This window comes from Drosophila willistoni, unplaced genomic scaffold, assembly GCF_018902025.1.
Source record: "Drosophila willistoni isolate 14030-0811.24 unplaced genomic scaffold, UCI_dwil_1.1 Seg143.1, whole genome shotgun sequence".
Lineage (NCBI taxonomy): Eukaryota > Metazoa > Arthropoda > Insecta > Diptera > Drosophilidae > Drosophila > Drosophila willistoni.
The window spans coordinates 917,147-940,549 of NW_025814102.1; the positions used below are offsets into that span (position 1 = coordinate 917,147).

The 23,403-nt window shown below is 36.9% G+C and overlaps 7 protein-coding genes across 13 annotated transcripts in view; 4 read left to right on the forward strand and 3 right to left on the reverse strand.

The window, feature by feature from the left end:
- Positions 1 to 4,004, forward strand: part of LOC6649216 (syntaxin-binding protein 5) — a 28,832-nt gene extending 24,828 nt beyond the window's left edge. For all 5 annotated transcript variants that reach the window (XM_023179533.2, XM_047012443.1, XM_047012444.1 and 2 more), the window contains exons 16-24: positions 1,718 to 1,834; positions 1,951 to 2,073; positions 2,149 to 2,268; positions 2,327 to 2,800; positions 2,866 to 2,974; positions 3,047 to 3,133; positions 3,199 to 3,294; positions 3,357 to 3,481; positions 3,654 to 4,004. In XM_023179533.2, coding sequence (XP_023035301.1) covers positions 1,718 to 1,834; positions 1,951 to 2,073; positions 2,149 to 2,268; positions 2,327 to 2,800; positions 2,866 to 2,974; positions 3,047 to 3,133; positions 3,199 to 3,294; positions 3,357 to 3,481; positions 3,654 to 3,910 — 1,508 coding nt within the window. In that variant the 3' untranslated portion in view covers positions 3,911 to 4,004. The remainder of the gene's footprint in view (positions 1 to 1,717; positions 1,835 to 1,950; positions 2,074 to 2,148; positions 2,269 to 2,326; positions 2,801 to 2,865; positions 2,975 to 3,046; positions 3,134 to 3,198; positions 3,295 to 3,356; positions 3,482 to 3,653) is intronic.
- A 401-nt stretch (positions 4,005 to 4,405) lies between these two features.
- LOC6649217 (casein kinase I) lies at positions 4,406 to 8,519 on the forward strand. Its single transcript, XM_002070895.4, has 4 exons — positions 4,406 to 4,723; positions 5,775 to 5,943; positions 6,020 to 6,794; positions 7,787 to 8,519. The coding sequence occupies exons 2-4, from the start codon at positions 5,865 to 5,867 to the stop codon at positions 7,944 to 7,946; spliced, it is 1,014 nt and encodes a 337-aa protein (XP_002070931.1). The 5' UTR covers positions 4,406 to 4,723; positions 5,775 to 5,864; the 3' UTR covers positions 7,947 to 8,519.
- Positions 8,520 to 9,277: 758 nt separating this feature from the next.
- Positions 9,278 to 11,534, reverse strand: LOC6649172. The gene is made up of 6 exons (XM_002070896.3): positions 11,444 to 11,534; positions 11,270 to 11,373; positions 11,122 to 11,193; positions 9,958 to 11,060; positions 9,693 to 9,903; positions 9,278 to 9,638 (listed from the first exon to the last, which is right to left on the reverse strand). The coding sequence occupies exons 1-6, from the start codon at positions 11,532 to 11,534 to the stop codon at positions 9,456 to 9,458; spliced, it is 1,764 nt and encodes a 587-aa protein (XP_002070932.1). The 3' UTR covers positions 9,278 to 9,455.
- Positions 11,535 to 12,865: 1,331 nt separating this feature from the next.
- LOC111519330 (putative ATP-dependent RNA helicase BoYb) lies at positions 12,866 to 15,253 on the reverse strand. Its single transcript, XM_023179527.2, has 2 exons — positions 13,567 to 15,253; positions 12,866 to 13,492 (listed from the first exon to the last, which is right to left on the reverse strand). Exons 1-2 carry the CDS (start codon positions 13,990 to 13,992, stop codon positions 13,151 to 13,153), a joined length of 768 nt encoding a protein of 255 aa, XP_023035295.2. The 5' UTR covers positions 13,993 to 15,253; the 3' UTR covers positions 12,866 to 13,150.
- Positions 15,254 to 17,566: 2,313 nt separating this feature from the next.
- On the reverse strand, positions 17,567 to 18,633 carry LOC111519312. Its single transcript, XM_023179454.2, has 2 exons — positions 18,342 to 18,633; positions 17,567 to 18,284 (listed from the first exon to the last, which is right to left on the reverse strand). The coding sequence occupies exons 1-2, from the start codon at positions 18,591 to 18,593 to the stop codon at positions 17,643 to 17,645; spliced, it is 894 nt and encodes a 297-aa protein (XP_023035222.2). The 5' UTR covers positions 18,594 to 18,633; the 3' UTR covers positions 17,567 to 17,642.
- Positions 18,634 to 18,888: 255 nt separating this feature from the next.
- Positions 18,889 to 20,108, forward strand: LOC111519269. 3 transcript variants are annotated; one of them, XM_047012437.1, is made up of 3 exons: positions 18,889 to 19,206; positions 19,264 to 19,487; positions 19,561 to 20,108. In XM_047012437.1, exons 1-3 carry the CDS (start codon positions 18,964 to 18,966, stop codon positions 19,988 to 19,990), a joined length of 897 nt encoding a protein of 298 aa, XP_046868393.1. In that variant the 5' UTR covers positions 18,889 to 18,963; the 3' UTR covers positions 19,991 to 20,108. The 3 variants fall into 3 exon arrangements, with proteins under 3 accessions (XP_046868393.1, XP_046868392.1, XP_023034760.1); XM_047012436.1 differs by having other exon boundaries at positions 18,889 to 19,182; positions 19,219 to 19,487; XM_023178992.2 differs by having other exon boundaries at positions 18,890 to 19,487.
- An 857-nt stretch (positions 20,109 to 20,965) lies between these two features.
- LOC6649176 (zinc finger protein 670) lies at positions 20,966 to 23,359 on the forward strand. The gene is made up of 2 exons (XM_002070900.3): positions 20,966 to 21,864; positions 21,925 to 23,359. The coding sequence occupies exons 1-2, from the start codon at positions 21,037 to 21,039 to the stop codon at positions 22,864 to 22,866; spliced, it is 1,770 nt and encodes a 589-aa protein (XP_002070936.1). The 5' UTR covers positions 20,966 to 21,036; the 3' UTR covers positions 22,867 to 23,359.
- The last annotated feature ends 44 nt before the right edge of the window (positions 23,360 to 23,403 follow it).

The following is a 23,403-nucleotide window of genomic DNA, read 5'->3' on the forward strand; positions in this document are numbered from 1 at the left end:
AGGGCAGAGAAGGCCATTTTGGCAAAAGTTGCCTCTCTCTCGCTCGTCCTCTCTTTCCTGCTCTCCCTCTCTCTGGGTCTGCTCTTCTATAAGTCTATCTCTCTCTCTCTCTCTCTCTCTCTGTTAATGTTTCTCTCGCTAGCTCGATCTGTGGCCCTTTAGATAAAAAAGAACAAAAGAATTACAAATTTTCTTTTTCTTGTCTTTCTCTGTTTGTCTCTGTTTACTGTAAAGTTTGCTCGATCGCTCGCTCTGACTCTCTCTCGCTCTCTCACTTACTCTGTCTTTCTCTTAACTTCCTCCTCCATCGCTCGGTATTGTGCACGCTTCTCTAGCTCTAGCTCTCTCTCTATCTATCTCTGTCTCTCTCTCTCTCTGACAAAAGCAACCAGCAACAATAACAACAACAACAACAACAACAGCAATTAAAACAGCAACAACAATAATAATAAATTAGACAATTAATTTGAAAATCTATCTGCATTGGCAAAACTGATCTTGGTTTCCTCTATATATATGTGTATAATTTTAAATACAATCAAAAATAAATTTAATTTTTTTTTTTTTTTTGCATAGTTCACACCCACCCAACCACTTACACACCTTCACACACATACACATAAACACTTACCTTTATATATATATATATATATATTTAAATATTTAGCATTTAGCCGACGCCTGCCGCTTGCACCCACCAGAAAAAAAAAAAACAAAAAACGCAAAAAAAAAACATCAACAAAAATCTAATTAAAATTTAAACTAATAAATGTCTCTCCCTTTAAAAATCTAACTCTACAGAAATTCAGCTTAAGCGGTTTTGTTCTGATTCCAATCGATAATTGGATTTAGATAAATAAAAAGATAAAAATCAGAAATCTTAACAAATTAAATTTCGACTTAGGCACTCACAAACACACACACACACACACACACATACACATTAAGCCACGCCCACACATGTGAATGTTTTTAGCCCTCAAAATAAAAACAAAACTTGGTTTAAACCGCGTTTAGTTTATTAAAGCTGAGATATGTTCTTAGAGATTAATACAAGCTCAGCTCAAGCACTTTGCACACAACACACATACACACCCACACACATACATACACACACACACACACATATCATAGTACAACAATAAGCAGCCTACATCTATGTTTTTTTTGTTTTTTTTTTTTCAAATAGCAGTCTAGCGATTAATCAAATAGCAAATTTGCCGCCAATTTCAATTTGAAAAAATATTGAAAATGATAAAAAAGAAAACGAATTTTTAAAAAAAATTAAAAGCAAAAGTTATGCCTACTACCGCCCGCCGCTTTTACTCTCTCTCTCTCTCTCTCTCTCTCTCTATCTATCTATCTAAATCTCTCTATATCTATCTCTGCCTCTCTTTATCTTTCTCTCAAATTATCACCTCCTATCTATCTGAATCTCCATCTCTCTCTCTCTCTCTCTCTCTCTCTCTCTCTCTCTCTCTATCTATTTATCTCTATTTCCTATTTTCCTTTGATTAAATAACTAAAATATCTTTGTGTAATTGTAAATCTGTTTTTTTTTTCTCTCTTTTTCTTATTCCTCTCTTTCTTTCTCTCTCTCTCTCTCCTTGCTTTTCAAAATCAATTAACTATTAATATATATTCCCGAAAACCCCCCCTCAATCAATCAAAAAAAAAACAAACAAAAAACAACAATACCGAAAATAATCCCTTACAGATAAATTGGATGGCACTTTTTCAAGATCCAGATCATCTTCAATGTCCAGCATTGATATGTCTTCCTCGGAATCTGTTACTTGTCTAGCTTTCATCGAGAGTTATGCAAAACGTAATGGTAAGTTTGAAAATTTCTCATAGCATACACTTGATCGTATGTATGAAACATTTTTCATAGCATACATTTGTGCGTATTTGTGATTGTGACTCCCCGATTGTTTTGTGTTTTTCCAGATATTTTGACACTCGTTCCTACTTTATGGATTGGAACTAGTTTTGGTTCAATATTAACATTGTTCATTACAATGCCGGAGCGCGATGTGCGCAAATCTCAACCAGTTTTGATCACAATAAATGGTAGATACCACACATACCGATTGCCATCAGTCAGAGGATTGACTAAACAAACACTCCTTTTCACTCGTTTTTTAGGTGGCCCCGTAGTACGACTCAAAGGTTCCATAACTTCAATGTCTTTTTTAGACTCATACGGATCGATCATACCATATACATTTGAGACCTGGCGTGACGAAAATAAGGATAAGAAAGATCGTAAGTGTAGATAGTTCTGAATCAGATCAGATCTAATGATGTTTGTTCCCATTCCCAGGCACACCCACGAAGAGCAGTAGCCGCACCAGTCCCACATTCACACCAACAACTGCCAACACAATATCAAACACTTCGGTTGCTGGCCTGGCTGGTAGCATGTCGGGTGGAGCTGTCAGCAGTGGCACTGCGGCTAATATGCCAGGTGGCAGTGGCACTGGCATTGGCACTGGCGGTGCGTCTGGCGGCGGCGGCATAAGTGGCATTAGTGGCAGTGGAGGCGCCACCGGTGGTGGATCAGGGGGAGCAGGAGGAGGCAGTGGTGGCGGTGGTATGAGCAGCAGCAGCGCCAGCAGCAGCGGCATTAGCGGTAGCGTTAGCACCGGCCTAGAAACACTCACCGATCGACAATATATCGTAATCGCTAGCGAAAAGCAAACAAAAGTCTTCGATGTGGCAAATCAATGTTGCATCAATCGCATACAATTATCGGAAATGGATTTTGCAGTCAAGGCAGAAACTATCACGATGAAAGGTAAAAGAATATACCAAATAATTAAACATAGAAATCAAATAAATATATTCTTTACTTTCGTTTAGATGGCTCTTGCTTAGCAACCTATCTTTCGAATGGCCATCTAATGGTACATAGTCTTCCTAGTCTAAAACTGTTATTGGATACTGATTTCTTACCGCTTATGGAGTTAAGGTATGAACGATTCATTCATTACGAAATCCATTTCGTTTTTGTGTAATCCATTCACCTTTCGGCCTCGTTTAGTTTCCAAACCAAATGTAAACAGGGAATTGTGGATCCAATGCTTTCGATATGGGGTCAACAGATCATTGTTCATGAAGATACAACTCAGTGAGTTTATAAAAAGTTACAATACCATTTCAAAAACCTAAAAACTTATCGTTTCGTTTCCATAGAATATCAAAAATATTTTGCTTTAGTCATAAAGGTCATGGATTGTACATGGCATCGCCCACCGAAATTCAAAAATTCACGATATCATCGGAATTTTGGTAAGCATATTACTTAATATCAAACTTATGAAATGTATAAAACCAATGTTTCTTCTTCTTAGTCAATTTATTTTGGAGATGATGGGTGAACTATATACGGTACACGAAATGCCCGAACAGCCTAAGGAGGGTTTCTTTAAGGGTCTTTTTGGTGGTGGCGCCAAACTTTTGGATCGCGAAGAGCTTTGTAAGTATTATTAGAACCCGAACCCTCTAATAGAGTAACACCAACTAAGAGGCTATTTAAGAGAGTTTGAGTCATCATTAATCGTCATCACATATTACTTATTTAATGCTGATTATATTTGTATGTAAATGTGTAATCAGTTTTTTTTTTGTTTTTGTATTATTTTGTACAGTTGGCGAGCAAAGCGGGAAAGCGAATCGTTCCGTTGCTAGGCATATACCCGGTCCCAATTTGGAGCAGCTTGGTCAACGTGCTTCCACAGCCGCATCGGAAATTAGCCGTGCGCACCAGTTGGCCATGGAGCGTGGCGAGAAGCTCAATTTGTTAGAGGAGCGCGCCGAGCGTATGGCCAATACAGCTCAAGATTTCAGCGGTACAGCGCATCAATTAATGCTTAAATATAAAGACAAAAAGTGGTATCAGTTGTAAAATATCTATTTTAGGAGCCAATTCTACCACAGTTATTGTAATATTGCTTTTATAACACTTTCTACTACATTACGAGTAAAGTACACTTATTTAATTTCTGTTTTCAAGTCGTCACGTTATTTACAGAAACCAAAAACAACAAAAAAATGAAAAAAAAAACTGTTTTTAATAAAATATATAGACCAAAAAAAAAACAACAAATCAGTTTAAACTTGGTGGGCAATAATTGGACATAACCAATACACAAGTTTTAAAATAAACTCAAAATCAATAGTCTAAATAAAGATGTCGACATGTTTATTGCTTTTTTTGCGCCATACAATTCAAATAAGTTTATCGTCTAATATTATAGCGATATATATCGTTATCGACCTTTTGAGTTTCAGACGAGATATCGATATTCTTAAATGACAAGCTATCGTTATTGACTTTGCAAAATCAACTTCCAACACTGCTTGCGTTTTCTAACACTTGAGTTATAGGGCGACCGAGTCTACCATTTTATTTTGGTTAAATAAAGTACATATATTTCCTCTTTTTTTCCGTCGTGTGTGCGAACGAATCGAAGTGCTAAAATTTAATTGAGAGGGCTAAACAAAAAGCGTTTCGCGTGCAGTTTCGAATCAACTCCCATTTTCCCCTCAGTTTAAAGCATAAAACAAGAAAGGAGAAGAAAAAAAAACAGACGACAAATTTCCAACGAGATTTCAATTTTTTTCTACACACCAACAAAAAATTTTGTAAAGAGAGAGAGAAAAAAATACGCCAACCTTGAGAAAACACCCAGCAAAGCAATTTCAACAGTTTCACTCGGTAAGATTAAATAAAAAACGTCAAAATCAATGTGAGAAATTGATGAGCAAAAGGATTTTCCCATAATTTCCAACTGTAAATGCGTGCTAAAAAGGCTTGAAAATTTTTCTTTTGTGTAAAAAAAACATTTGTAAGGTGCAACTGTGCATGCTTGTATGTGTGTATGTATGTGCGTATATGTTTGTGCGAGAGTGAGAGAGTAGGCAAGAGTGTGTGTGTGTGTGTGTGTATCGATGTATGTACTTGTGTGGTGGCTGACACTCTGATTGTTGTTGTGCGTCATAGTGTTGATTTGTCTGCTCTGTATTTGTGTGTGTGTTTGTGTGCTTTTAATGAGCATGTAAGTGTGTGTCCGTGTGTAATATGCATTCCAACGGGGTAAAGAAAAATGAAGTGAAATATGTATTTGTACCTGCTGTGGCTCTGGCTTTAGTAGAAAATGCGCATTTTGGAAGCAAAAATACAACAAAAAAAAAGAAAAAAATTGTAAAAGTGCGAAAGAGAAAACAGAATAACAAAACAAATGCAGATAAAAGAAAGTCCGTCTCTTGTTTCTGTTCCCCCGTCCCCAACCCCCCATCCATTCAATATCTCATAACCCATTACTGATAGTGCTGTCATTTTAGCATGTTAAATGCTGGAAATTCTAGCCAAATTTTTACCCATTTGCAGAATATTGTTTATACAGGGTGGTGTCAAAATTTCTGACAAATTTTAGTTCTCCACTTATTTTTGTTTACTGTGAAAAAAAGGGTACGATTTCAAGTGAGTCAAACGTTTTGCGTCACCCTGTATATGAATTCAGCTTAACAATCTTTTCAATAAGCAAAGGAAAAGATTCGACAGACATATGTGTCAGTTGGATTCTGAAATCCGATAAAAAGGGTTTTTTTTTTTGCTCGTTTATATTCTATTCGTAATTTCACAAATTTTTCATACAATTTCATTTATGTATGTACGATTAATATTGAAAAACTGCTGATCCAGTACAATTTGAGAAGAATTTTGGATATTAATATCAAATTTTATTTCTCTCTTTGGCTTATTACAGATCTCCCTTTCGCCCATTAAATATAATTATATATTATAATTGAGTTCAGTTGAGTAACGAAGTGTGGAGAGAGAGGAGCAGGCTTCCATCATGGACAAGATGCGGATAATTAAGGACAACCGCTCCGAAATAATAGTCGGTGGCAAATATCGTGTGATACGCAAGATTGGTAAGTAGCTATCTTGATATTCATGATCCTGAAGAGAGTTGAAGAGAGACTATAACATAACTATACAATTTTATAGGCAGTGGCTCCTTTGGCGATATATATCTGGGCATGAGCATTCAAAGCGGTGAGGAGGTGGCCATCAAGATGGAGAGCGCCAATGCTCGCCATCCTCAATTGCTGTACGAGGCGAAATTATATCGTATTCTGAGTGGTGGAGTTGGCTTTCCACGCATCCGTCACCATGGAAAAGAGAAAAACTTTAATACTTTAGTTATGGATCTACTTGGACCATCGCTAGAGGATCTATTTAATTTCTGTACGCGCCACTTTACCATCAAGACGGTGCTAATGTTGGTGGATCAGATGATCGGCCGTTTGGAGTATATACATCTCAAGTGCTTTATTCATCGTGACATTAAGCCCGATAACTTTTTAATGGGCATCGGTCGTCATTGTAATAAGCTCTTCCTAATCGATTTCGGTTTGGCCAAGAAATTCCGGGACCCTCATACACGACTACACATCCTGTATCGCGAGGATAAAAATCTAACTGGCACCGCTCGATATGCCTCGATTAATGCCCATTTGGGTATCGAACAATCACGTCGTGATGATATGGAATCACTGGGCTATGTGATGATGTACTTCAATCGTGGTGTTTTGCCCTGGCAGGGCATGAAGGCTAACACCAAGCAGCAGAAATATGAGAAAATCTCGGAAAAGAAAATGTCCACACCCATCGAGGTGCTGTGCAAGGGATCGCCGGCCGAATTCTCCATGTACTTGAACTATTGTCGTAGTTTGCGTTTTGAAGAGCAGCCAGATTACATGTACCTACGTCAATTGTTCCGGTAAGTTTGCACATTGTGTGATTCAAAATTGAAATCTATTTATCTATGTATTTGTTCTCGTTGTCAACCAAAATAATTTGTAAACAAAAACTCAAATCCATAGATAATTATCTATTATCTAGCACATTTTCGATGTCAAATTTTAGCCTGTAAATCATTTTAAATAAGGAATAGTTGGAAAATTCACTTCTTGGAATAATTGTTTACTTATTTTTTCAACTTAAAAGTCAGTCTTTGAAATTCAAAGTCAACAATAATTTTCTTAAACCAAACAAAAAACGTTCTTGAATATTTGAATAGGAAAATGCTTGGGCTTATGAAATTTAAAAACTTGTTTATTAAAGAAATATCTATAATATTTTCAAATTTGTTCAATACCAAGAGCTGCCTGAGGTTAGTCTGAGTTTAGGAGACCATTATCGTTCATCTTCAATTGATTTATGTTGACAATTTGTTGCCAAATGTCCAATTGAATAGAGAATTGGATTATCACTCTAAGCAGGATCTTTTATCTTTTAAAAAGTTGTTTTTGAATACGATATTGATTATGTTTGCCTAAAGCTTGTCTCAACTAGTTCGAGAAATGGCCGGAAAACGGCGAGTGAAAGAATTCAAATCAGAAGGCTTGAAATAAAAATGAGGTAAAATCAAACAGTTAAACTTTTATTCTTAAAAACATAAACTGCACAATTGTTTTAAATCAATCCAGTCAAATTTATCCCAATGGCACTTTCAACACGAAAGATAGGACATCCTGTAGCATACACATATCCTGTGTATTTTAAAGCTATATACCTACATATGTATGATATTTGGGTTTTGTGAAGTTTTGGGTTTAGTGAATATTTAATAGAAATAAGTTAGGCTTTCTGTTGAGTTCAAGAAACTAGTAAATAGGTTTTTGTTTAATGTTACAAATCTCAAATAATCATATACAACTTATTAATGCTTGATATTTCTTTCTTGTTATGTTTCATTTGGGACACTTGTAGCATTCTATTTAGGACGCTGAATCATCAATATGATTACATCTACGATTGGACAATGCTGAAGCAGAAGACCCATCAGGGTCAGGCGAATCCAGCTATACTATTGGAACAATTGGACAAGGAGAAGGAGAAACAAAATGGCAAACCCTTGATCACGGACTAAACGGCAGGAGGTGCATAGATGAGAAAGAGAGAGAGAATCATCAAAAATCTGTGTGGGATTGGAGATGTGATGAAACATGCAAGCAGAAAATACTACATACACAATACATAGAAATCGGGGGAACATGAAAAAAACACACACACATTCATACATATAAACACACACACACACACAAACCAGCATAAACGTAGAAAGAGAGGACATATATATTAAATGATGATAAAGGTAAAGGAACCGGAAACTAAACAAAACAAAAGGAAACACAGCAAAAGCGTTAGGCAGTCGTCGTGTAAAGTGAATGAAAAAAAAACAAAAAAATGGGAGATAGAATGTTTCTTAATATTAATTTAAATTCAATGCTAAACAAATAAGGAGTAAACCACAACTACAAAAGAGGAAGAAAAAAGGAAACAATATGCAAAAACCCAGAGGGCGGGATTCAGCCGTAAAATAACCACATAACAAAATAAAAAGATGAAATAAAAAGAGAAGAAAAATAAAGGTGAAATTTCCAATTGGGGTTTCAGCCTACACATCTTCACTCACACATATGCAAAGCCACACACACACATACATACACACACACACACACACACATCCGCCACAGCAAAATGCAGAAGCAGAAGAGGAAAAACACTTAGCATAATAAATTACAAGGAATTATGAATATATATATGTATATGTATATATATATATATATATATATTAATGTGTATGTATATAGACAACATATAACAAAACATATATATATACATATATATATATAGAAATATATATCAAATTTGATTCATATAAAATCAAATACATAATAAATATACACAAAAAGAACAACATCAATAAAAAGCGATATAAAACTCAATAACTAATTCAAATAAACAAATAATTCAAAACAAAAAAAATGCAAGAGAAACGAAGAGAAATCCGCAAGCAAAGCCAAGCGAATAGAAACATAGAGAGGAAAGGAGAAAAAAATAAAATGAAAAACAACAAAAAAAAGAAAAGATATTAAAACAAAAAGAAAAAAAAAAAAATAAAATAAAATAAAACAAAAAATAATAATATAAAAACAACACACAAAAAAAAACCAACAAACGAAAGCAAAACTGCAAAGTAATTTTGCATAGTAAGCAGTAATAATAAACATAACTTATATTTAATTTTTTGAATTACATCAATAAATATGTTGAAATTACATTTACAAATGACTTTCTTTGTGATATTTGAAATCAGCTGCCTGAGACTGAGAGTGATGATAAACATTCCAATCAGAAATGCATGCAAATTTAATTAAAATATTTTATTAACTTTGATGAAATTTCACTCAATGCGACTAACCCTAACCCTCAGTAAATGTCGCGAAGTGTCTTCTCTCTACATACATATGTAGATCCTAAATTACTTGCACAAATTCTATTCTTCTGTAATACATTTTAAGGGGTTCTTTAAAATTCAATCTGTCACTTATACACATATCGAATTTCAGCATCAACTGTTTCCAAACTCTGGATCTTAGGCAACTGCCTCAACATTTTGACCATCTGCCGTTGGTGGCCGACTCTCACAGCTATCTTCGCCACTGCTGGTGGTGGATGCACCCTCCTCTGGGGAAGTCTTTGCCTCTTGCTGATCCTGATTACTGGCCGAATCAATTTTGTCCTCATTCCCGGCATCTGCCTCAGCTCCTTTCTTGTTCTGTTTAAAATGGTTATTAGTTAATTAAAGCTTTTACGTTTTTTGTTCTTTTACCTTTTTGCGTTTTTTGGGTTTTTCCGTTTTCACGGCAAGCAATTCGGCTTCCTCTTGGAGGACAGATTTATAAGTTGGTGGAAAGAATTTTCCAGCCTCCTGATGGCCAATAACCGAATTGGGACTAACATAGCTAGGACCAAACGCCATTAGAAGCGGCATGGCCGGATTTCCTTTCACTTTGTTGACTTTTACAATAATTTTGTCAGTGCTAAAGTGAAGTCAGAGGTAATTTTGTGAATTGAATAGAATTGAGTATACTCACGGTACATAGGGTTTGGCATTATATTTGTCAACTGAATTGGCTATAAAAACAGCAGTTTCCCATTTATCGCTTGTGAAGAAACCATAAAGTGGTATATCATCACGATATACATCCAAAATATGAGCCAAATCCTTTTTCTTATACGAATCGAAAGTCATGATAATATGCGGTGGTTCTGGAACCGGATCGGGTGGCAAGAATGCTGAGGTTTGTGCCCGAAAATATGTATAAATGAGAGCAGCATGAGTACGCTGATCGTTTGGCACCCAAATGGGTGGAATTTTAATAGTTTTCGTTTTCACTTTCTGCTCTGGCGCCTCCAGAGGCACTTCATCTTTTTCCTCTTTTCCCTGGTCATCCTCATCCGCCTCCTCAGGGTCCTCGCCCTTATCTGTCGTCTCCATTGTGGTGGTTTCTTTTGCAACATTCTCATTTGCCTGTTCCTCAGCGACCGGAGTTTCCTCTATAATTTCCACATTCATTTCCAAGGGTACTATTAATGGTGGAACTATAATCTCTTCCTCATTGAATTCATCTGGGGGTTTAATTGTCTCCTTGGTCAACTCATGGGCATATTGCCTTAGGACACTTGGCGGTGTTCCCAGAATCTCTTCGACTTTCCAAAAACACATTAACAATTCCTTATCATACAGTTGTTCGATTATTTCACGTGATAATGGATTTTCGGCAGCAAAATTAACGGTATTCATATCATTCTCCGTTATGGCGAAAACCTTACGATCTTTGCACTGAATCTTTAAGGGATCAGCCGGTTCGGCTAGCTTTTTAAACATATCCCGATTCACCTGTGGTCCAAATACTGTAATGCCAATATCGGGCAAATTCTCCATTATGGTATCGGTAACGAAACGTAGATATTCAATACGTTTCTTTTTCGCTTCGTCCTCCTCGATCACTTCGGCACGGCGCAATTCCAGATTCTTGATGCGTTGCTGTTCCAATTCGATTGGCTGTAATTCCGTAATCTCATAGAAATGGTAGTGCTGTGTCTCCTTGGCCATGGTCGAGGCCAATGTTTTCGTTATCATGGCCACCAATTTGGGTACATCAGTGCCAAACATTATATTAATGGCTTTGCCATTCTACGTATATGAAAATCAAATAAATTAAAATTCAAATCAATTTAGTTTTAAGCTTACAAACCGTAACAAACATCCAAGTTGGTTCACTTTTCTTATTAAATCTGGCCAAAGAACTAATCGATCCTGCCTTGCACTGAAACAGAAACCGCAAAAACAAAACAAAACATAATTATAATTAATAAAACAAAAATTGTTGAATCTTCTCTTACAATGGCTAATTGGAGATTATCGCCGCCCAGTTCCAGTTTGATTTTTCTCAAACTTCCAACCATACCAAGACAAGGTCCACACCATTCAGAATAGATATCGAGAACTAAATATGAATGAAGATTATATATGTATGTACCTATATATCGAAAGGAGATTTGCTTTCATCTGCTTACTCAGTAGTCCTGGTCGTTGAAGAAATTTCTCAAATTCTTCATCGGAACTGATATCCGCTTGAAGTTGCTGTACACCACCCTTTTTGGCCATTTTTTGCCAACTGATTTTGTGTTGTGGCCAATATTAACATATTTTATGCCAATTGCAAATATTGATTAAACTTTCATTTTGTTGTCAAGCATAAAATAAAACATGAATATAAACATACATATGTATGTATGTATGTTCGTTTGTTTGTAACAACAGATGTATATATATGTACATAATTATAATATTATAATTGTTGTTTGCAGATTTATGTTGGACTTTAATAAATGAAGTTCATGGTATTATAATTCTAATATTGTTGTAAATAATAATAATAATAACTAATAAATAATATGCAGTTATTATACCGACTATATTAATATTATTTAAAAAACTAAACAAATTCAAAAAAATAAATTCAATATGATTAAATGGTTATATTGAAAATCGTAAATTAGATCGGTTCTGCTGCCATTGAGCAAAATAGATTCTCATATTATAAACAATCTTCGAATGGAAAATTTTCAATATTAGCAAAATGTGAGAAAGAAAACATAAAAAAAATTGGGTCAAGATTTGATTTTGTGTTTAAATTTTGACACCCTGTATCCACCCTTATTTTATCTCATTGATAACTTGTGGTGTAGCCCATAGAATCAGTCGGGAAAAGAAAAAAGTGCCAACAATCGACAACTGAGGAAGTGCGTCAAAGAAGATTTCGATAGAGTCCTGCCAAGCTTTGATTAAGAGTATCCCCAACCGGATGCAAAAAGTAATGGTAAAATAAGGGTGGCTACATTGGATATTAATTAAATAAAGAAACAAAAATAAATTTTTAATGATTTGAAAAAAAAAAAAAAATTAAATATAACTTAGTCAGTTGAAGTGTACCTATTATTTTCATCAAGCACAAAATTCAACAATTTCATGTTTTTCGTTGTAACTTTTAAATAAATTTATTTTTCTTTACCAAATGAATGAATTTTTATAAACAAATGTTCAATAAAGAAAAGTGCATTTAAATTTTGGTGATCAATGCAATAGAAAAAAAGTTGTATTAATCTAAAGTCCAAAAATTTAAATTTTAAGGGGTGTACCTATTATTTTCATCATGAGTGTATGTAGTACAATTATCTTTATTAGCAAAATTGTAAATATTTCGCTTTACAAGAAAGATTTTAGAGTTTTTTGTTATAACAATTGTTAGAAAGAAATCGAAATGTTGTTTTAACTTTTAAAATTTTATACTATGTAGAAGTTAAAAATAGAAAAACACGTTAACGGCAATTTTGAAAGTTGACAATGTTACTTGAGAAGTTGAGAAGGAAATTCAATTAGAATTAAAATTAACTTTGATAAAAAATTAAAAGTTTAAATCAAAGTAATTTTTAGTTTTGCTTTAGTGTAATAATTATATGAAATCATCATAAATCGAATACAAGTTTTTGTGTTTCTATCGCTCTCAGTTTATACAGCCTTAAGGGCTATATCTATAAAGCGACTTCTGACAAATTTATCATCATAGGCATACATGCGGTTAAGTAAAATATCTCGTAGATCCTCTCCCTCAATATTGGCGCTATATAGATGATCAGTGGAAAACTTGCAAAATCTATGACGAATATAACGTGATTCAGCGGTTGTCCATGGACGATCCATGCTATATGGCAAAATGCCAGTCAGACGCAACTCAATGGCCTGTGACATCTGAGTGGAAAAGGGTTCATGGCATTGGTATAGTTCGGTTTTGAATACTTCCATGTATCTGTATCCCAATCCAATAGTCTCACACTTATCACTTCATCACTGTCAACGCAGATGATGGCGACACGTTGATAGCATTTGTCGACTTCTAGAATGCATACATCACCAATCGATGGATTCTGTAGCGGAATTTGATTCACCTCCTGTCGATAATATACATGAACTCCATTTGGCATATTTATATTTTGATACACTTTGGGATGAGGCTTATTGCGGGATGCAATAGGTCTCACTACCAAATTTGTTGGCGAAATGCACTGCAAATTTAATTAAGAATTAGTGAAAGAATTCAGTGAAATTTCCAATTTTTTCTTTTTTTGTCTCTACTCACATCCATTATATTGAAATAGATTTTACCCCGACTGGGCAAATAACTTGGTATCTGAGCTTCTTTGGCTAAAAGCCGATGCCGAAAACGACATGAACGTCGTGAACAATTACCATATGATAGTAATTGGGTACACAGATTGATATTATATAGTGGCTGAATGATCTCCTTTTGCAGCCGAAAGTTGAAAAGATGTTTGAACCATTCATGTTGCATTGGCAAATCGTGTTTGAGTATAAAGTCACAGAAGAGCCAAGCCTGTTCGGTAGCCATTTCGTTAAAGAACATCAGAGCTTCGCCTGGTCTTTTATCCAAAGTCTTGCAATTGGTATAGAACAAATTGAAACGAGCCTTATACCGATGCCAGCTATTCGTTAAGGTGTAACATATCAAGAGATCGACGTAGCCACACTTTAAATTCGGCAGCATATCATCTATGGCAATGATAATGCCTTTCTCATTTTGTATCTTCTTCTCAATCGTTTCATTCGGCGAGAAATAATTTATATGCGGAATATTTTTAGCTTTTCGCAATTCACTCAAGTGTCGAGATTCGTAATCTTTGTGTCACACAATTACAATGCGTTCCACTTTCAAATTGCAGTGAGTGAGTGTCTTCAAAAGTGTTATACCCTCATCATGGTCAGTGGCCGAGACGAATTCCAGATTCAGTTCGATTCCACGATAAGCACAAGCCTCCAATCCATCCTCAAAAATAAGTAATACGTTTGGCAGTGATCTCATCACTCCCTCCATCCATAGGCGACTGGTGATGATCAATTGTGTTTGATCTATGTATATCAAACTTGAATTTATTCACCAACCATTTGAACAGCGTCATAAACTTCATCTGATTTGTACGTCGCAATTCATCCAATCTGTCCAGCACTATGGAACGCAAATGCATCGGATCAAAAATTAAACATCCCGGCTTCTCAATTAGTTGCAGCTGCAACAACAAGTCCACTGTGGTAATCAATATGCCACAGGGTTGGCATAATATTTTGGACACTTCGTTAATAGAACTGTTATCAAATAGGGTAACAACTTTAGTGAATTTGCCTCCATCGGTGGAACAAAAGTCCAACATTTTACGCATAATATTGGCCAATGTTTTACCCTCACTCATATTGACGATTACGGAAATGCATATTGGTCCAGCCCATTCGAGATTTCCCCTCTTAATGGCATTGTAAATACGTTGACACAAAATCGGTATAAACGACCAAGTTTTGCCGCATTTCTCGTGGCCAATCATGATCATTGAATGGCCGTAGGCCAAATGTGGCCAGGCAAAACGTTGCTCTTTCCGTGCCTTATCAATGGCGAAATGTTTCATCATTGAATTTCTAATTTTCATTAAAATGCCAGCCACTCCAGTTATATAATTACAGTATAGAAAAGGCCAATGGCCAAAAACCATAATGCCACAATTTGAACTATACCAGCCTGAATTCTTCTCAGTCTTTTTGAGTTCCAACTTGGGGCTGACTTCAAGGGTTTTAGGCTCCGGACAAGTCGTTATACAGTTTCCGTTCTCGTTTTTAAAATGTCGATGCGATAGATACACTATATCATCGCTTAGGGTATGAAATTAGGTATCGGCTATATTGTCGAGTACTAATAAATCAATTGTTTTGTCTCCCAATTGCAATTGGGCTATTAGATCGGTACTAATAACCAAAACCTTTTGATTAAACTGCAAAAAGTGATCAAAACTAAGGACATTACATTGTCGGAGATTCACCAGCGACCTAGCGACTTACCAAATAGGGCCAGCACGACTTTATTCTCTCGATATCGTCAGAATTGTGACACAACAGGATATCTTTCACATCTCCCTCTTCCAGCATCACTTGTAGCCACTTGCAGTGATTTGAATTTTGGCATAATATCACCACAGTGAGTACCTCCAAGTCCATGGGTTTTAACTTCGAGGCCAAATAATTCATGGACTCTTCCCAAGAGATGGCATAGACATGTGCTATCCTACCGCCGTTTATATCTTTCACCAGTACTTCCAACCTTTTGGTTGTTTCTACTGACATCTTCACCGAGTCATTCTGTTTGACAAGCTTCTTGGCTGCCAAGTAGATGTCTGAAACTTTACTCGAACGTCTGCAAAAAACAACCAATTAAGGATTATATTCAGTTAGGTTCTACTAGTTTTATATTATTTATGTTATTTTTATTTAATTTTAGTTTTAACTCCATCTTTTTCACACGAGAAATTAATTTAATTTTTTAGTTTTTTTTTTCACTTCACTGAGACCTTTTCTGGTCGGATGTTGAAAATAAAATATTCTAAATTAGACATTCATATGACAGATTGAATTAAGATAACTCTGTCGATATACCTAGATACATTTCAATAATGGGTAACACAAAAAAAAAAAGAAAAAAGTATTTGAAATTAATGTTAAAAATGCTTTACTTTGACTTACCATTATTTTGATCATCATTGAGTTGAAATAAAATCTCTAATCTTGGCAGAATTCTACTGATTTCTAATTGGATTAGTATATAGAGAGAGTGAAAAAGAGAGGAAGAGAGAGAGAGAGTTATTAAAAAACACACAACTTAAATATATATACATAGTTTAACAATTAAAACTAAATATTTGTTTTAATAATTTGAATTCAACTTAACAGCGTAAATAATACATCCAACGGCTGTTTCTCATCTCAGAAAAGAAAACAATAAAATACATACATACATAATCAAATCTCTCAGAGCGTACAAATTTTTATCAGTTGTCCGCCTTTCAAGTAGCCTACACGGGAAAAAATTATTATTCCGATCAAATATTTATTTTCGTTTTTGTTACCAATAATAGATTTGCGTTTGCCTCTTAAACAGTTAACATCTTATTCTATAAGACTCCAATTCCAATTCTATAAGACTTAGACTTAACGTTTTAGTTTCGAAAGGGTTACGAACTTAAGAGAAATTTTCTTAATTGCCATAGATAAAAATAAAATCCTTTGTCACAATACTATCTTATTTTTTGCCTTTTTCTATGATCTAACCGAAATGTGGTTGCAATTTTTCGCAGTGTATGCCAGCACTTATGCTCGAAAATGTTTCTCTCGCTGTTCTCAAACCGAAATATGACACACCCCCTCCCCCTTGACACATACACACACATAGACGGTGACAAGGGAACCTTTTGATTATGTCGCCCAAGTTGAAATAATATGAAGGGTCAGCACACATGAGCAAACGAGCATAAATATGAAATATACATACATACATATGTATATGTAGGATGCATTGCAATATATTTACAAAAAAGTAAAAGATGTCTTTAAGATTATTGTGAACGATTTTCCAACTGTGAAAAAAGTTTGACCCATCTTAGTTATATTATAGTAACTAAACTTTGACATCAAATATATACAGTATTTGAATTCTCTCCCAAATCACGTTCACTGAATTCCCGCTTCACGTCGCAAGCATCCTGTATGCCAACCGCCTTCATATACGACTGCATATCCCCTGAAGGTGCTCCTGACGATGTGCTAGGGAGTTCGCTTACTTCCCTTAGCTTTAGTACTCCACAGATGACGATTTCTTGGCCCACAACAACGGAATCGACCAAATCCTGACGCAACTCTACATCCGATACTGTTGGAGTATTGTGCTCAATGTCGCAAATTTGTAAGAGACTCGACTCCTCTATCCGTATTGTTTGTCTGACCAGCAATCGCGTGTGCGGAGAACTCCGTAGAGCAAGAAAATCGTCTTTGGCCGCACAGAGAGCTTTTTTGCAGGATGACATCAGTTGGCTGGATCTGAAAAGATATACAATTTATACTAATTTACAAGAGAACCGTAAAAGTTTTAACTTCCCTGTCGCTTCACAGCGACTGCGTCGTTATTGCGGATCATTTGGTCCACTTGGGAAAATCTGTAAGCATATATGTACATATGTACATAAAATGTTAATAAAGATAAATTGTTTAGATTCTTAAAATATCTTAAAAGTAATACTTATTGTATATACATATGTATACAATTTATTTAAAATTATATAATATGATAATAAAATCTGTAAATATACAAAAGGAAATCTAATTTTATGGTTTATTTAAGTTGGCCACGACATCATTAGCCAGTAGGAACAGCAGACCTGCTCCCTCATCGCAGAAATCCATATCTAATATGGGCAGCTGCTTCATTAACGCTTTGCAATAAATCTCAAGATTATTATTTTTGAGATTCATCAGTATGCACTGCTCCTGATGCCGCATGACCATCTTCAAGACGGACTGGACCGCAGCGCACAATTCCCAAAAGATGCAGAGATTCTCTGTATCTTTGCAATGACACTGGCCGATGATCATAGATACCTGCTCCGAGAACGTCTCTTTCATGAAATTTGTGGTCATTAATTGGGTGACACTTTCACAGCAGGACATGTCGTGTTGCTGTGAAAATGATCCAATTAAATGGGTTGGATCAAAAACTACTGGGGGCATGGCAAAGTTAAATGTGTATGACAGATCATCCAAGGACTTTAAATTCAGACGAGCACGATCACCAACAATCGCGACCAAATTGGATCTGGCATCGAATCTGACAGCTCGGAGCACTCTGCCAAGAGCAGTGGCCATAGATTCTGAATTCGTAAGCTGCTGACTTTTGCTCTGGCAGTTACTCTCAGCAAATACCAGCGTCTGAGTCCCGTCTTGGAGGCAGGTCAGGAATATGACAAAGAACTGGAATTGAAAACTGTTTATTACCTGTGAATATGTATATATATTGTAAATATTCACCTTATGCACATACAGCAGGTGGTGATTATGAACTTCGTCTATATTTAACGAGTAGACCAAATTCTTTTTGAGCCCTGCCATGGCGTCAAAATCCAAGAAATACTCTGTTTCGTTTCTGACAACCGTATCTAGCTTCTCACGAAGCTTCTTCACGAAAAGCTCCTTTTCCTGGCGTGTGCAATGGCTTATTCCTTTAAAGAAAGACAAATCGTACATATATTTTCCAAATTTTATCTTTTGCGGGGAGCCCATGGTGACGCGCTTTTTAAAAGAGTCTCCAAGTTTTTTCACAGTGTGACCGTTTGTTTTAAATAATGCTCAAGGAAGAGTATATTGGCTTTCCAATGCAATTTGTTATAAAGCATTTTTCATTATAATTATGATTGGTTTCATTGTGCTTACTTGCTCAATAGGCCACCCGAGTTTACTTGCTCAGTCTGAAGATTGGATTGCAATAAAAAAGAAAATCTTGAAGAAATTGCGCTATACAGTATCAGCAATGTAAGGGTATGCGAAATTCGCATTCCATAGCAGAATCACGCAAAATGTAACGGTGAAAAATCAGAGTTGCATTTTGCAAAAGTTTTACGCTTTGTAACGCCAAAAAATTAATTAATTAAAAATGTTTTCGTGCAGTGAATGCAGTTTCAAAAGTCCACGTCGCTTAAACGTGCATCAGAGAGAACATGGCGAAAAGAAAAGTGAAGAAACCATCTACCAGTGTAACTGCTGCAGCTACACCACAAATCTGCCATACAACCTTAGGAGGCAGAAAATTCAGGAGAACCATGGGCCGGCATTGAAGCAGCAGAAAATAGTACATCAGGAATTAGGACATCAGGCAGTGGAGGATCAGACAATAGGGGCAGTGGAGGAGGCAGTGGAGGATCAGACAATAGGGGCAGTGGAAGTGGAGGATCAGACAGAGTTAACTCCCAGTGACCCAGTGACGCCAGCAAAACAACATTCCAATTATGAAATTGTGGACTTTGAGGATGAGGAGGCCCTGACCCCAAAAAAAATGTACGCTGTATGTCACTCGGAAATGAAATGGAAAACCTTTAATTTTCAACTTAAAGTATTCAACACCAGGCTGGCCAAACTGACGAATGGCCAATTAAACGATGATGATGTCTTATTGTTTACGTAAGTATTCTAAATCTCCATAGATCACTGAATCGTTGTTTCTAAAATCATTATAATTATTTTTTATATTCAGGTTACACCAAGTTGTAGAGGACCGGGGAGGATTCCACAGGATTAAAAACTGGGATACGGTGGCAGCTATTTTGGGCTCAACGCCACAAACTGTAAAAGATCTTTATCAAAGTAGACTGCTCCAATTAGAAATGACGGAAAAAAGTCGAAAAAGCGAACTAAGGGCTCTAGATATTCCATTCTGGTGGGATGACGGAGACCCAGTATCATTTACTAACAGACATACATTTCTAAACCCCAATGTGGTGTCTAATAGAACTGTAGAAAATGTCCTGCGGAAAATATTCAACGACTATTATCTACCAAGCCAAGTCACGGATGCCCCTTTCGAAGTAAAAGATACCTGGATGTACGTCACCAAAATGTGTGGTGGGCTTATTTTAATAAACATGGAAAAGATGTATATTGAAGGTGCAGAGTCTGACATATGATTTTAAAGCTCACTTTGTTTGCAATGTAATTGTCAATGATATTTTAAGAATCACCATTTGTATATTGAATTTTCTACTGTCAAAAAATAAGTAATAAAGACTTATAACTTTTCAGTCATATTTCTGCATTGCCATTGGGTATAACAGCTGCAGCCGCTTGAGGTGCCGCAGTCAGGCCGTTGCCATTGCCATTGTTGAGGCTTTCATAAAGTTGAGAAGCGGCTCACCTGGCCATTAACTGCTGGTGGTCCGCCTTATTTGTGAAAGAAAAATGGAACCGCTCCAGCAGATCCTAGCGGTTGCATTATTTGAGGCCCAACATAGAGGGTCCAGCTTGCGGCGAGCCACCACTTGATGATGATTATCTGATAGATCTTTGGTTCTTTCTGTCACAGCAGAAGGATCTAGGATTGACTTTCTCTTCAGCAGTGAAAGGCTGATGATGCTGTTGTGTGTCAGGCATCTCCTCGACTGGTGCCCACATCGGCTGGCAAATCCCCACCATTGAAATGAAGCGAAGTGCTGCAGGTGGCGACAAAGTCGGTATGGCTGGAGCCCCACCCGATTGGGCTGGTGGTGGTGGCTCATGGATGGCCAATGGGGAACTACTTGGCCATCAGGAGTGAAGCCGTTATTAGGAATTGCGGTCACAGGAATCACTGATGTTGTCGTGTCCTGGACAGGAGCACATGTGGCTACCTGTCGCGGTTGCAATTCCCCATCTTCTCGCAGTTTCCAGAAAAAAGCCACACTAAAAGAATAAAAAAAAACATTTTTAAAAAAAAATTTTAAAAGTGCACAAATTCAAATTCGATTTTCGATAGGTTTTTGCTCCGATAATGTCGATTAACCGATAGGCGAGTCTAGCCAAGTGTTGGAAAATAATAAAAATTCCTCTGATGATCAGCTGTTTAGCCGTTACGGCGAGAAATTAGCCAGCACTGGTGAATTTATCGATAACATTGTGTTCAATCATCGACCATCTCTAACCAAAACTAAAATTAAAAATTTGTAAACATTTGTATTAACCCACGCATATTAAGAGCATGGCGGGTGGCGGTGCCGTCGGCGGTGTGGTACTTAATTGTCGTACCTGCACACGAGCGTGCAAACAATACAAAGCACTGCACGATGAGATTGAAATCACACCAGGACCGGGAGGATGTAATCAAAGCACTCTGGGATCTGGGGACGTAGAGGCGACTGCCAGAGCAACAACAACGACAACAACATTGTCTAAAATGTTACACTTCTGCACGAGCCTGTCATTTGAGCAACGGAATGGTGCCTCAACAATGCCTCAACATATTTGCCTGCACTGTATACATCTCTTGGAGCAATCATTTAATTTCAAGCGCATGGTGATTGATTCCGATGAACTGTTGCGCCTGGGTCTGGATGAGGTAGAATTACCGGCTGTTCACGATGAGGTAGGCGCGGCAGGAACTGTGGAAACAGAGGTGGACGAGGAGGAGTATATGATGATTGAAATGTTAAATGAACAAGGTCAGGTAAAAACTTTAATAGATGACCCAGTGGTAAGTTCGGATGGGGTAAACGAGGAGGAAGAAGATGAATTAGTTGTGGAGGAACAGCAGCATGTTGTGGGTAAAGAGGATGTGGAGGAAGAGGAAGAAGAAGAAATACAATCAGCGGCCATCGAAGAATTTGTTATTGAGGAAATCAACGAAGATCAGCATTTGGATATGGAATATTCGGATGTGGAATATGTAACAATAAAAAGTGAATATGCCTCTCTGGTGGCCAATGCCGATGAGATTGAAGTGACCAATGAAATGATTGAAGGTGAAGTGATTGTGATGCCCCAACCAGAAGATGAATCCCTTGACGAAGTGATCGAAATGAATGAGAGAGTATGTTAGAATGTTAAGAATTTTAAAAACTATTTTTAATATAAATATTTTGCTTCTTAGGCTGAGGAAGAACAGGAACTGGAGGATGACCAGAAGCAACAGGAACAGCAACTGGAACAACAAGAGGAAGAAGTATACATGAATGGAAGAGAATTACAGACGACTCCTAGCGATGTCTTGCCCTTCTCGTGTGCAATTTGCCAAAAGTCCTTCCGCCAAATGTGCCGCCTCAATCAGCATATGCGTTCGCACATCGATGAGAAGCTCTTTGCCTGCGAGAAATGCGGCAAGAAACTGAAACATCTGCGCAATTACAAGGAACACATGCTAACCCACAGCAATGTCAAACCACATCAGTGTAATATCTGTGCCCGTTTCTACAGGACCACCTCAAGTTTGGCCGCCCACAAGCATACGCATGCCGAGGATAAACCATATAAATGTGAGCAATGTGGCCGCGGTTATGCTGCATTTGATCATTTAAAGCGCCACAAGCTAACCCATACCGGTGAGCGGCCATATGCCTGTGATCTGTGTGATAAGGCCTACTATGATTCGTCATCGCTTAGACAGCATAAAGTTAGCCATACAGGGGAGAAGGCATTCCGTTGTGAGATATGCGGTGTGGGACTATCACAGAAATCTGGCTACAAGAAGCACATGCTGGTCCATTCCGGTGAAAAGCCCCACAAGTGTCCCATCTGCGGGCGAGCGTTCACTTTCACCAGTAACCTTAATGCCCATGTCCGTTTGCATTCCGGGGAGAAGCCATTTAAATGTGAAATATGTGAAAAGGCCTTCCCCACCAAAAAGCGTTTGAATAGCCATTTACGTATCCATACAAAGGATGGGCCAAGGCACTTTCCCGCCCATCGTGATGTCTGTGAAAGTGGTGGTGGTGATGACGGTGCTGATAGCGGTGCACTGTATCGTTTAGCCGATGTAACTGCTGACCAGGCATCCCTATCCACCTCTAAAGTAGGTGTGGTGCTCTTAGACTAAAGGCCATCATTCTTTATCTCACTGAAAAGATGCAAAAGGAAGGAATTTGGGATTGTCCATAAGCTATGCGACGCACTAGGATGGAGAGGGCATCACGTTACACATTGTATTTACACGACCTCGCTCCTCAAATTGGCTTCGAATGTTACAACAACCTTTTTTTACAAGTTACCAAAACATATTTCCCGAAAATTTGCCTCACATAGTTTCTGGACAACCTCAAAGAGAGAAACTGATTTGTTTTAATAGAGTTTACACTTCATGAATCGAAATAATATATACTAATATATATTTTTTGACGATACACCGATCCCTACTTTTGTAGGGCAGGGACTGGTGCTAAAAGTTGGTGATTCAACTTAAATCTTTAATAATTGCTTAAATTTAGTCTAATTGTAAGTATACAATTTATATATATAGTGAATATTATATGTTGAAAAGAGATGAAATGCCGTTGGAATTATAATTAAAAACAAATACTTTTTACATTGAATTACATCACTTTGATATTTTCTTAAACTCAATACTTTTATGAAA

Coding starts and splice junctions, on each gene's coding strand:
- LOC111519312 (XM_023179454.2), bottom strand. CDS start 18,593: ATGGGCTCCCCGCAAAAGATAAAATTTGGAAAATATATGTACGATTTG. Junction 18,285..18,341: donor ACCTGCTGTATGTGCATAAG/GTGAATATTTAC, acceptor TTTCAATTCCAG/TTCTTTGTCATATTCCTGAC.
- LOC6649176 (XM_002070900.3), top strand. CDS start 21,037: ATGGCGGGTGGCGGTGCCGTCGGCGGTGTGGTACTTAATTGTCGTACC. Junction 21,865..21,924: donor TGATCGAAATGAATGAGAGA/GTATGTTAGAAT, acceptor TTTGCTTCTTAG/GCTGAGGAAGAACAGGAACT.
- LOC111519330 (XM_023179527.2), bottom strand. CDS start 13,992: ATGCTGCCGAATTTAAAGTGTGGCTACGTCGATCTCTTGATATGTTAC. Junction 13,493..13,566: donor TCTATTTCAATATAATGGAT/GTGAGTAGAGAC, acceptor TTAAATTTGCAG/TGCATTTCGCCAACAAATTT.
- LOC6649172 (XM_002070896.3), bottom strand. CDS start 11,534: ATGGCCAAAAAGGGTGGTGTACAGCAACTTCAAGCGGATATCAGTTCC. Junction 11,194..11,269: donor ATAATCTCCAATTAGCCATT/GTAAGAGAAGAT, acceptor TTTCTGTTTCAG/TGCAAGGCAGGATCGATTAG. Junction 11,061..11,121: donor CAACTTGGATGTTTGTTACG/GTTTGTAAGCTT, acceptor TCATATACGTAG/AATGGCAAAGCCATTAATAT.
- LOC6649217 (XM_002070895.4), top strand. CDS start 5,865: ATGGACAAGATGCGGATAATTAAGGACAACCGCTCCGAAATAATAGTC. Junction 5,944..6,019: donor TCGTGTGATACGCAAGATTG/GTAAGTAGCTAT, acceptor ACAATTTTATAG/GCAGTGGCTCCTTTGGCGAT. Junction 6,795..7,786: donor TACCTACGTCAATTGTTCCG/GTAAGTTTGCAC, acceptor GGACACTTGTAG/CATTCTATTTAGGACGCTGA.
- LOC111519269 (XM_023178992.2), top strand. CDS start 18,964: ATGTTTTCGTGCAGTGAATGCAGTTTCAAAAGTCCACGTCGCTTAAAC. Junction 19,488..19,560: donor GATGATGTCTTATTGTTTAC/GTAAGTATTCTA, acceptor TTTTATATTCAG/GTTACACCAAGTTGTAGAGG.